This window comes from Miscanthus floridulus, chromosome 19, assembly GCF_019320115.1.
Source record: "Miscanthus floridulus cultivar M001 chromosome 19, ASM1932011v1, whole genome shotgun sequence".
Taxonomy (NCBI): Eukaryota; Viridiplantae; Streptophyta; class Magnoliopsida; order Poales; family Poaceae; genus Miscanthus; species Miscanthus floridulus.
This window is the reverse complement of record NC_089598.1, coordinates 56,427,345-56,440,257: the sequence shown is the minus strand read 5'-3', so window position 1 is coordinate 56,440,257 and position 12,913 is coordinate 56,427,345. Positions and strand designations below refer to the sequence as shown.

The following is a 12,913-nucleotide window of genomic DNA, read 5'->3' as shown; positions in this document are numbered from 1 at the left end:
CAGTGTCTGATAGTTACAGGGAGACAGACAAAAAAATGGATGGTCTAAAAAAATGGCTGCAATTTTACCTTTTTATTATTACTAGGTAGGTATAAATAGAAGTATACATATAGATATAGAAACCATACATAAAAAAATGTTTAATTTTTACTTTTATTATTTTTATTTAGATTATGATTCCTAACTCCGCCTATGGTGGGGCACCTTTGGTGTCTCAGTATAGCAGGTCCCAAGCCTCGGTAAAGGAGGAGGGTTGTGTTAGGTGCGCCGAGCCAATGTAAAAACTTAGCCACTTTAATGGATATGAAACCCAAAAGAATCCTGTTGGGGCGTAACCCTCTTAGCGACGCGTCATGTCGGAACCCGGGTATGGTGTTAAATGAGCAAGGGCCGGGTCGTCACCCTCGTGACGCGCCGTGTCGCGATCTAGACACGGTGTCAAGTGAGCAAGGATCGGGTCGTCGCATCCTTAGTGGCGAGCCACATCGATGCCTGGGTGTAACACCCTCGGTGTTATGTCCCAAACCAACTACTAAATCATGTCATGAGCATCGTGTTTATGTAATAATGCATGCGATAGCAGGTGTTGATAAATTTCTTGTAGCCTAAAATAATCAATAAAAATGTTAAATCAATGTTGATGCAATAGCCCATGTATATCAAGTAGGGTTTAAAACCAATTTTTATTAAGCAAAAATACTATAGAACATGTGTGTGATACTTAAATAAAGTTGGAAGTACAAACTTTGTAGATGACAATGTAACTTTAACTTTTAGAAAAGAGATGTTGTTAACTAGTGTTTTGGGAGCTCAAAAATCAAATTTAACGTTAAGATAAGCTCTTTTTGTTAAGTCGGCAACACTTGAACTATTGTGTAAAATACCACTTTTGGCGAATTATATTGAGCAAACTAGTTAAATGGTGCTTAATATTTTGCTCCTACAGGTTAGTATAAGGTATGGACTATCACATGAAATACTTGTTGGTAGCAGTTAATAGGATTTAGGTCTTTTAAAAATTGTAACAAAAGTGTTAATGGCTGTTAGTTTGAATTGAATCCTTAACTTTCCCAAGTATAGAAAAGTAGTAAGACAATGTTATTTTGGCATTTAATTTCTAAAAAAAATGTTTAAACGCTAGTTGCATATTTTGGTATTATTGATTGCATCAAAGTGAGTGCTTGAGCATGGCATAGGTCGACGTTGTGTTGGATGTCATGTTGTCCACTCTAAAATTGCCCTAATTTCACTAGAACGCGCAGTGAACCCTGATTCAGTGCTTGGTTCACAAACCAGCGTTCAGCATGACGAACTCATGTTGGCACCTCCCTATCTCCCTCTCTGGTTGCTCTCGGGTCATGCCGATTGCTCCGCTAGCTAGCTGGTAGTGTTGACTTTAGGTTAGTAGGATTGGTTGAACTTCGTTTGAGATGATCAGCATCCTTTGCTGCGCTTTAAAATTCATGCACGACCTCACCTCAGGCTGGTTGTCCGGTGTGCGCGGTCACCATGCTCGGGAGTGCGGTGTCGCGCAGGTGTGCAAGCGCTATTGCACGTGCGCATCACGCGTGACCTTGCCGGCGGCTGTCTCATTGCCGCCCGTGTTGTGCGTTGGGCCGAGCGGGTCATGACCACCTCGTGTCAGGCCAACCGAGCCGTGCCTTGGTTCACGTGCTAACGAGCGCTGCGCTGTGCCGATGTGCTGCCACTGTGCTATGTCGGTGTAGCCGCTACACGGCCGCGTTGCGAGGCGCCATCGCGGTGCGGTTATCACGTGCGCCGCTGCCGCCGCGTGTGTGCGCCACCGTGTCCGCTGAGCCACGCGCAGGGCCAAGACGATGTCGCGGCGGCCTTCGTCTCACCGATATGGCACTCTGCTTGAAGCACCTACCCATCAAGCCGCTGCCTGCTTCCGTAGTCACATCGCACTAATGTCCGTGTCATGGTGTCACTGCCTCCCTCACGTTGTCTTATTGCACCGCCCCTACGAGACGGTCCCGGGCGCGACCGCTGTTCCACTGCCGCTGTCCGTGCCCTGCCAAGACCGAGCGGTCCCATCTCGGCACCTCATGTCACGCTCCCTCTGAGCCTCACCGTGTGGATGCTCCCACTCATTTAACATTGCTTTAGTCGAGGTTGTCCGAGCCTGGAAGCCGCTGCCCCATCTGCCTTGCCGCCAATGGAGCCACGCTGCTTCTCAAGCTAATATGTGCGGTTCGGGACACCACACCTCAATTCGACATTCTAGTAGTTAGGCAAGAAAGCCAGCTAGCTGCCTGACCCTCACCTTAGCGCAACCGAGCACTACTGGTGGCCAATTTCTAGTTTTTCTCATCGCCGGCTGGGTGCGCCGCCGTGCCTGTGATATTGGGGTAAGGTTCAAATTAGTTCAATTGTTTGTATCTAGGAGCTCGCCTTGACCTTCTCTATCTGGTGCTCGCGCCATTTGGCTAGGGCGCTTATCGAAGATGTGGTGACGCATGGGTGTCCATCCCAGAGCACCGCTGCCCCGGCGGCTCGAACGTGGCTAGGCCACCTCGGCACTCCTCCGCCTCAACCATCACCGCAGAACAAACTCAGGTGAGCTACTGGTGCCTACCCGCTATCCCTACCACCCCCGATAGAACCTTAGGTCGCCGAAACATTCATGCCATCGCCGTGGATAGTCGCTCACCGCTGTAGCCCACAACAGTGCGCCTTCGAGTTCCTAACCGCCACCCAGCCTTGTGCGTTTAGCTGGAGATGGTGGTTGGCCCCTTAATGCCATCGTAGCGTGTCTAGTTTGCCTGACGTAACCGCCGTTGCCGCCGATGTGCTGCGCCACCACGCACGGGTACGTCGAGGATTGCCCCATTGCAAAGGCAACACATTCTAGGGTCTTTAATGCAAAGCGTGAGTCTGTGGTAATAGTGTTCCGTTGCTCCACGTGATTATTCAAAAACCCGAGCCCTCTTTTGCAAAACGCAGGCGCATGCGGGCGCCCCAACCTTGGGCCGTTGCTGGGCCACCGCGACATGTGCGTAGCCGCGCCACACTGGGCTGCCGGGCCAAAATGGTCACCACCAGCCCTTTTCCTTTTCTAAGCATTTTCTAATTTAGCTTCTAAGGTAAACTTGTAAATTCAGTATAAAATTATGTAGTTAGCCAAAAATTGTGAAACCAATTTTGTTAGCTTCCTAAAATCATGATCTATTAGCTAGTATATTTTGTTCATATAGTTTTATAATATTCTTAGGAGTTATATAACTAAATTAAGATACTTAATATTGTCAAAATATAAACTTGGAGGAATTGTTGTGATTAATTGGTGATAGTGTTGGCTCTAAAACTTTCACAGTAAATTTCTAACATTATTAGGTGTTTAGTGTAATTTTTGTAGCTCCATAATAATTAGTTTGCTAAGGTAACTAAATGAGCCCTAGTTCGAAAATATATGTTTAAGCAATAAAATGCCGAAACACCTTAGGATTTTAAAACTAGAATATTTTCTAGGAAACAACGCCTTATTCGACAAAGTGGATACGTAGACTAGTATGTTAGTCATTTAAGCTAGCTCATTAGCTTATAGAGCATAATCATATTTTTAAGAGTTGTGGTTACCATTGATTAATTATGTCTCTACGTTGCATCCACGTATATCATAATAGGAACAACGATGGATCATGGAGTCGACCGAGGTAGAGGAAAAGATGGTGGCTTGATGATAGTGTCACCATGATAGAATGCTAACTTTTGGTTATATCTTACCCAGGTAAGCCCCGGTACATAACCCTTATTATTCTGTACCTTATCTTATGCTTGTGCATTAAGTTTTAAGGAGTTGAATGAAAACCACTTGCATATATATATATATATCCTTATCCTATGAGTCCTGCTAGTATGTCAAGATCGTGTAGATTGCTATGCTATAGGATCCGGTAGAAGTTGAGTGATTATCTGTGACTCGCGAGAGATAGGAAAGATATTATTGTTGTTATTATATTACTATCACATGGAATATATATGAATGATAATTGTAGACCGGGTGGAATGGTACTTTAGATCTAGACTTAGTTAGGCATTCGAGCGAGGCTCAGATTGCACTTGTTCCGCTTGTGTCGATTGAGGACCGTCCGTTGCTGTGGATGGTAGTCAGGTCACAGACTTATTATCCTGAGCATATACTTGTTTATGGGAGCAGAAAGGCTCGTTGCTCTCTTGTCGTGGGTTCCGGCTCTTTCTGGACCGACTGATTGGAGGCGGGGATCGTGGAGGTCTAAGCACCATACTGAGTCCGGGACTCTGGGGTGGGGGCTTGGAGTCCAAGTTTGAACGAGGACCTAGACCTCTTGACAGGAGAGTGGTGGGTTGGTCTTGCTTGTGCCTGGAGTACAAGCGGGGCATGTGTTTCGGGGTACCCAGCTGGGATACACCAGTTCATGAATCACCGTATAATATGGTACGACTTGGCTATGATCTAGCATCGTAGTAAGAACTGGAGTATGAAAGATGGTAAAATAGTTCTGATTGCTTACCACCTGCTTGAAAGTAGCACAGGTGCTTACATAGAATGGTTAGTTAATGAACTAATGATGACTGCTAATGAAATCGAATATAAGGACACACGTTTAGTAATGCTTCCGCAGATGCAATAACCCACAAGCCAGATAGCCTTGCATATCCTTGGAATCTTTTATTTTCCTCCTATTGGGTAAGTCTTGCTAAGTACAATCGAGTACTCAGGGTTTTATTTTACCCCTGTTGTAGGTGATCGGAGGATGCTTAAAAGCTGACTCTTGTGTGTGGAAATCTCCTGGTGGGCTCATAGAGGATTCCTTTTCCGCTACGACCGTAGTGTTTATTTATAACCCTTACTAAAGGTTTTTATAAGAAAAGATGTAAAGTCTATTAACATCTCTTGTATATAAATGTCCATTATGTTAATGCTCCACCATATCCTTAAGTTAATCCTGCTTCCTCTGTAACTCTGATAACATTGTTATAATCTGTCATTATAATAAATTGAGGTAATATTATAGTACTGTAATAAGGTGATGTAAGAAATGACTTAAGAATATTGTAAGCTTTATTCTCTCATTTGTGATCTTGATGAAAAAATGTGGATTTTTGAGTTCTCCCTTAGGGTGTGCTCAACGAAACTGCATAGTTTAGTGTTCTCTCTTGGGTACTTAGTGTCTAATGGAAGACGAGTACTCCTAGGAGGTATTAGATTAGGCGGTTCTGCCACACCGGGTGTGGTGCAAAATGAGAAAGGGTCTTCACACCTACCTCGATGGGTGCGAAGGGTAAGGAAGCTAGTCAAGCCAACTAGGATCTATTTAGGTAGCTAGAATGTAGAGTCCCTTATAGGTAAGTTAAGAGAGTTAGTAGACACAGCGGTTAGGAGGCGTGTGAATATCTTATGCATCCAAGGAACTAAATGGAAGGGGAAAAAGGCGAAGGAGGTGGACAATACCGGCTTCAAGCTCTGGTACACAGGGACAACTTCAAATAAAAATAGAGTAGGAGTTTTGATTGATAAGAGCCTCAAGGATGGTGTGGTGGAGGTGAGAAGGCAAGGGGATAGGATCATCTTAGTTAAACTTATCATTAGTGATATGGTCTTAAACGTAATTAGTGCATATGCCCCCGAAGTAGGCCATGATGAGAGTGCTAAGCGGTTTTTCTGGGAAGACTTAGATCGCTTGGTTAGAGCTGTCCCTAGTAGCGAGAAGCTCTTTATAGGAGGTGATCTTAATGGACATGTAATCAAGTGCAGGTTTTGAAGCAATTCATGTGGGTTTCAGATATGGTAGTAGGAGCCAGGAGGGAGAGGAAGTCTTAGACTTCACCATAGCTTTTGATCTGACGATAGCTAACACTTTCTTCCGTAAGAGACAGTCCCATTTAGCGACCTTTAGTAGCGGCCAGTACTCTAGTCAAATTGACGTTGTCCTTACAAGGAGGGATAAACGAACATGTGTGGACTGTAATGTGATACGTAGATAATGTGTGGTCATTCAACACAAGCTGGTGGTTGCTGACTTTCGCTTTCTGGTGCAAGCTCGTGGGAACAAACAAGCTTGGGTTGCTAGAATGAAGTGGTGGAAATTAGAAGGGGAGGCATCAAAGGTCTTTAAGGAAAAGGTCATTGAAGAGGGCCCTTGGAATGATGAAGGCAACACTAATAGCATGTGGGAGAAGATGGCAACATGCGTTCGGAAGGTTGCTTCAGAGGTGCTTGGAGTGACCAAAGGGAGCGGATGTGACTCAAAAGACACTTAGTGGTGGAATGAAGATGTGCAAAAGGCTATTAAGGAAAAGGAGTGCTATAAGCGCTTGTATCATGACAGGTGTGCAAACAACATAGAGAAGTACAAGGTGGCAAACAAGATTGCAAAACAAATAGTGAGTGAGGCAAAGGGGCGGGCCTAGGAGGACCTTTACCGATGTTTGAGTACGAAGGATAGAGAGAAGGACATTTATAGGATGGCTAGGACTTACGATAGGAAGACAAGTGACTTCAACTAAGTGCATAAAACCAGCGCCCATAGTGAAGCTCTTCTATGGATGCCAAATATTTAGAGAATATATGTATAGATTCTGTATATAATGTTGATGGTTTGTGCCAATTATCATATATTTAATATTTCTAACTGATGGTCTCATTGATGCACCTGTGACCTACTGTATGATCGATTTAAATTAAAACTGAAATTGTTTTATATATCATATTTTTCTTGTTGGTTCATGTGTTGTTCTAACGATGGCCACCAATTTCCTTGTCGTGTTGCTACGACAGTTCTGGAAATCTAAACCTGATATGTCTGAATTATCCTGTCGACATCCTCAATTTTTTCTACTGACGCCGTACTGACAAGAAAATGGCTCTAGCGGCAGAAAAATTGAACAACCAACAGCCAAATTCTATTTTTCTGTCGCCTTTGTTCTGTCGGTGTTTTCCTGTCAGTAAACCGACATAAAAATTCATTTCCTAATTTCCCTGTCGGTATCTCGTATTTCCTTGTAGGGAAATTTATTTTCCAGAAGTGTCTATAAAACAAGATACTATAATGGTCTACTTGACATATTGAATCAACACATGTTTAGCTTCTGAACAATCTGTAAACGAGACTATTTTGGTGTACATATGTGCCAGGATAATTTTCAAGCTATATGCTACTACTCCACAAACATAAAATGAACGTTGTTAGCTACATATTTTCCGCTGCTAGGAGCAAAACATGTTTAACAGGAAGTGAGCTCGGCTTTTCTATGAGCATCTCCAAGAGTTCCCAAATTTTTTTCCCAAAATCATGGAGTTTTCCAACTCGCCTAAAAGTATTGGGTGGAATGAATAAGAACATCTCCAACAATTTCCAATAGTTTACTCCTAAAATTCAGGATGGGCATAACTAACGGAAACCGAGAAACTGAACCGAAACCAAACCGAAAAAATTGGTTCCTTATTCGGTTCCAAATTTTGAGGAACCAAAATAATCGGGAAAATTTCAGTTCCTACTCTCGGATAACCGAATTAACCGAAAGAATTCATGAATTGTACTTCACTTACTTGTATTTTGTAAGACTATGTTTGATTTTTGTGTGATGTCTCATACTGAATTGCTATGTATTTGTGTTATTATATTACTATTGTTCCCTTATCAATTATTATTATCTAAATTAGAGGCAGTGTTGCCTAAATTTGCTTTAAAACCTGCATATTTTTTGTTGTATTAACCTTTGCTGAAAAACTTCAGTTAGAACCGGAATCGAACCGAAATAACCGACAACCGAAATGTTCGGTTCCTAAAACTTTTTGGAACCGATCGGTTCCTAAAACTTTTTGAAACCGATCGGTTCCCATTTTCTAGGAACCGAATTTCATCAATAACCGAGGAAACCGAACTGAAACTGAACCGAGAACTGAATGCTCACCCTAACCTAAAATATAGAAGACAATTTTACATTAGGAATCCTATACTATATCTAAATTATCCTAACCATTTGTATATATTTTTTCTCCCTTGTACATTGCATTAGAAAGCCTTTTTGTACTCTTTATTCTTTTCCCGTCCTTCCACCTTTAGATTAGCCTTAGTATACGTGTGTGGGAGCAACCTTGGGTCCGCGCATCCTTACGTTTAAGGGCTGGTTTTTTCCCAAGTGCCAAACGATTGGGAGGTGAGTTGTTGGAGATGATTTTTTTTTCATTTTTTTCCCAAAAATCATGAATTGGGAAGGATTATTGGGTACTCTTGAAGATGCTCTTAGAGCCATTTTATACCAAACGAGGTAAAATGAGAAACAACTCCACCCAGAGAGCCCCTCAAATCCTGCCCTCACAGCGTTTTGGGCTGAGATGAGCCAAAAATAGTTGCTTCAACTGGCTCCAACCCACGCCTTTGAGTCCTATTGAGTGTTGATGTCATACTTTCCCCACCGTGCTTGAGGAAGGGCATGGACACAGCTCCCTGTTGGGCCAAGGCGCACGGCGGCCACCAGGTCGTGAATGTGGCATGACAGTCTGGGAGCGGCGGGGCGCGCAACCACCGCAAAGGGCACGAGGGTCATCGGGGTGGACACGTGAGCCGCTGAAGTAGGGCGCACGGGCCATTTGGAGGGACGAGCGAGGTTGTAGAAGCCGGGAGAAACTAGACGTGGGAGGTTTCGAGAGTAAGAAGAAAAAGGAGAAATAAGTCAGGATTGAAGAGGAGTAAGAATATTCTAGACATTTTAGCATTTTCACTACTATAAGGAGTTATTTTCTCAAATAGTTCGCTAAAACAGCCCTAGCTCCACTGGGGAGCTGTTCGTGGAGCTAGACTAATAAAGTGAAGCCGTGCCAAACGGTACCACATCTAGGCCCCCTTTGACACGGCTTCTCCATCAGCTTTAGGAGCCGTTTTCTGTCAAACAAGAGTAAAATAAAACAGCTCCACTAGTGAAGCCCCTAAAAACCTACTCTCACACAGGGTTGAGGAGGGATGGAGCCAAAAATAGTGACTTCACTCGGCTTCACCTCGTACACGTGGACGCCGGCTAGGATCGAGCCCATTCTACCCCTGCCCAGAAAGAAGCGCGGTGAGAGAAGAAAAGGTCGTGCGAACCGCCCGAGCGCGCGGCTGCCTAGGCGAGTGAGCTACTGGGAAGCGTGGCCAGGACTAGAGGGCCACTGGGCGAGCGAGCCGCCAGGGCACAGCCGGGCCGTGCGGCCGCCAGGGCACGGCCGAGGCGCGCAGACCGTCGGGGCATGGCTGGGGCGTGGGGCGCGCAGGCCGCTGGGGCATGACTGAGGGGAGGGGTGCGCTAGCCGCTGGGGCACCGCCGGGTGAGTGAGTTGCCGGGGCACGACTGGGCCGCGTGGGCTGTCAGGGCCCGGTCGGGGCAAGCGAGCGGCTAGGGGCGCGGCCGCCGACGCGCGAGGTCGTCCATGCCCCGCGGCCGTAGGGGAACGGGGTCGCAGGAGTAGTCGCAGACTCGCATTTGTCAAAGGAACAGACACGTCCCGTTGATCCTCGCATTCTGTCTCTGGGAGACAGGGGAAGAAGATAGGGATTGGATTGGAAAAAGAAGGGCATTCCACAACAAGAAGTTGTTTTGCCAAACGGGGTACCCAAACGGCTGCAGCTCCACCAGAAGAACCATTTATGGAGCCGAAGCAAAAAAAAAAAAAAATAGCTTCATGGTGAAGTGGAGCCGTGCCAAACAGGACCTTAGTGTTTTGGACCCTGTTTTCAGTATCTTGGCTACTCGTATAGAGTTTAAACTAATTTACATAATGTACCAATTCATTGGTAGAGAAATGGTCAAGCTAATTTGTAGCTCAGCGTGCTGGACGGGATGGAAAGCACGCCAAAATCGTCCTTGTCAAGTTCAACGCCCCTTTGCCGAACGAAGTCAAATAAGACTGCACGATTCATTTGCCAACGAAGTCAAACAAGACTGCACGATTCGTTGCACTGCTTCTCTCTAGTCTGTAGTCTGTACAAGTTGCCTGCCAGCCTTTATATATGTGCTGTTGCTCCATCCCTAATCACACAAACAATTCATCACTCTCAAGAGCAGCTAGCTAAATACAGTTTACGGCTACATATATAGACTATAGTCTCTTTCTTGGCGCTATTCACAGCTCAATTTGTAAATCATGGCGTCCCAGGATATCAAGAGCCACCGTGCCGGTGCTGAGGTCATCATCGGAGACGCTGCATGCAGGAAGAAGTCTGTTGAGCTGCTGGAGGAGCTCGGCCTCCCCAAGGGCCTGCTTCCAATGGAGGACATCCAGGAGTTCGGGTACCACCGCGAGACAGGGTTCATGTGGCTGGTTCAGGGGAAGAAGAAGGTCGAGCACACGTTCAAGAAGATCAAGCAGACGGTGTCCTATGCCTCCGAGGTGACAGCGTTCGCCGAGAAGGGCAAGCTAAGGAAGATCACCGGTGTGAAGACCAAGGAGCTAATGCTCTGGCTCAGCGTCGTCGAGGTCTATGTTCCCGAGGCCTCGCCGGACAAGGTCACCTTCAAGACCGGCACCGGCCTGTCTGACACCTTCGATGCCCCTGCCTTTGCGCTTGGAGAGTAATCTAGTTAAGTTAAAAGCACTACGTTGCTAGTGCTGCATGACCGTGTGTATTTATCTCTTGTTTTGTAACCAAACATTTATGATGTATCGTTTGTGTGAGTTTGTGCTGTACCGTGGAGTATTTCGCAATTTTTTGATTTCATATACAATTAAGTGAATTCTCGTGTTCACATCGTATATAGAATCTCCGTGTTGACGAGTATATGACCTGGTTGAATCGGACGGACCATATAATAAGTTAATAACCCCTCGCACCCACGGAACCCCTGACCAAACGCTCGCCCATCGAGCAGCATGGCCGCGCCACTGTCACCACGCAGACCACGCTGGCCGCCAGAACTGATGGACGTGGAAGAGATCCTCCTCCGCCTCCCGCCGGACAAACCCGCGTGCCTAGGCCTCGTCCGTGCTGCCCTCGTATGTACAAGAATTGTCATTTTTTTAGAGTAAATTATTGCAATATAACATAAAGGCCCCGTTCGCTTGTCTTAAAAATGGCTTGTTCGGCTTCTTTTTTTTTTCAGCTAGAACAGTATTTTTCTCTCACAACAATTCAGCCGGAACAGTGTTTTTCAGCCAGTTTCAGCCAAGTTTCAGACCAGCGAACGGAGCCTTTGTTGTGCAAAATTTTCTTTTTTTTTGTTATGGATCATTCTATTCGTAAAATTGGTTATATCTATCAAGAAACCTGTTCGCCTATTGGGACCTGTTATGAAGGATGAGCTGGGAGACTAAAATTGACACCACCTACATGAACATTGCTAATGTCTATGATCTGTCAATTTCGGTATAATAACAATATAAGAATTTAGGATGATATATTATGTTAAGTAAACGGAGATGTTTTTCTGAAATAATTTTTTTGAGATGGGAGATGTTTTTCTGAATTATGAGTCAGTCTTCTTCCAATAAAAAAGTGTGGTTGGCTGGTTGTTAAATGATAGGAGATGCATATAACAAGTCAGTATACATTTGCCTGCTTTGTTTTCTAAAGCAATTTGTTGTTCTGTGTGTTCGGTTTTACTTGTTCCTCGAGTGCAGATTATTGGTTTGACAACCAATGTATTCATATTTACAAAATTTGTGTATTTCCGCAGCATTAAGAGCAGCCGCCATCGATGAGGGGCCAAGTATGGGTGCTTCTAATAATACATGAAAAATGGATGGTACTCCTATATGCTGGCCTTTAGGGTTTCTGTGTCCTGTTGAAGCGTATTGTTTCTCTTAAACTTGTTATCAGATTCATTGTTGGGAACAGGTTTAGACGAACCTGCCTGTCTATATAAGTGTACGTCAGTACTCTTGCTTTGAAAGAATTTCTGAAAAAATGTATACTTTGTTTGTTCTAATATCTTATCTAGTTCTCGGAAAAATTTTATTCTAAAGAAAGTGTGTCTAATAATAAATTAAAATCTGAAATTTTGTATGCCCGGTTGTTACATAAAATTAGTTTTATTTGGTCCAACATCTTGTACATATTACATGAAATTGCTTGAAGGTACCCAAGCCTCAGTAGCACCATGCAATAATTTTGTAATGCTGGATCCTAGAACGAGTACTCAAATGATGCATGGAGAAGTTTAAAAAATTTACTTATGTTAGCAAACAAATTCGTGCTTTGCAATAAGACAAGGGAAGAGGGGGAGGAGTACAGGATGGCTAAAATACATGTCTAGAAAAAATAGCAAAATTTACGTATGACGCCAAGTTCACTGGAGATATTTAAATACAACCTTTATAATCAGCGAAATTTAAAAACATTATGATGAACAGGTGGGCGACACTGATTAGGAATTTTTAGTGATTTGGACCCCTGTACCTTTCACCAGTTAAACCCGCAGAAGGCGACATGATGACAAAAATGCGGCAGCCCAAAGATTAATATGGACCTACTTGGTTCAATTTAAATAAGAGAAATTTTACCATGGTTAAAAATATTAATAACCAGTTATTGGGAGACATGGAACGGTGTAAAAATATGAGGAACCAACATGCCTACTCGCATAGAGTTTAAACTAATTTACAAGTACCAATTCATTGGAGCTAGATTTTTTTAGGTGCGTAGAGAAACGGTCAAGTTTGCCAGACCTGATGGAAAAGCACACCAAAATGGTCCTCGTCAAGTTCAACGCCCTTTGCAACCAAGTCAAACAAGACTGCACGTACGTCGTCTTGGACTGCTTCTCTGTAGTTTGTACAAGCTTGCCTGTCTGCCTATATATGTGCTGTTGTTGCTCCATCTCCAATCACATAAAACACTTCATCACTCTCAAGAGCAGCCAGCTACATACAGTATGCGACTACGTATAGTCTCTTCTAGGCGCTACACACAGCTGACAGCTCCATTTGTAAATC

At 44.2% G+C, this 12,913-nt stretch overlaps 1 protein-coding gene across 1 annotated transcript; it reads left to right on the top strand.

Annotated features, from left to right (window-relative positions):
* The first annotated feature begins 10,045 nt into the window (after positions 1–10,045).
* LOC136529738 (uncharacterized protein At5g01610-like) lies at positions 10,046–10,663 on the top strand. Its single transcript, XM_066522804.1, has one exon. It carries the CDS (start codon positions 10,127–10,129, stop codon positions 10,556–10,558), a length of 432 nt encoding a protein of 143 aa, XP_066378901.1. The 5' UTR covers positions 10,046–10,126; the 3' UTR covers positions 10,559–10,663.
* Positions 10,664–12,913: the final 2,250 nt, after the last annotated feature.

Bases quoted from the DNA above. Each gene is read 5' to 3' on its own strand.
- LOC136529738 (XM_066522804.1), top strand. From the start codon at position 10,127: ATGGCGTCCCAGGATATCAAGAGCCACCGTGCCGGTGCTGAGGTCATC.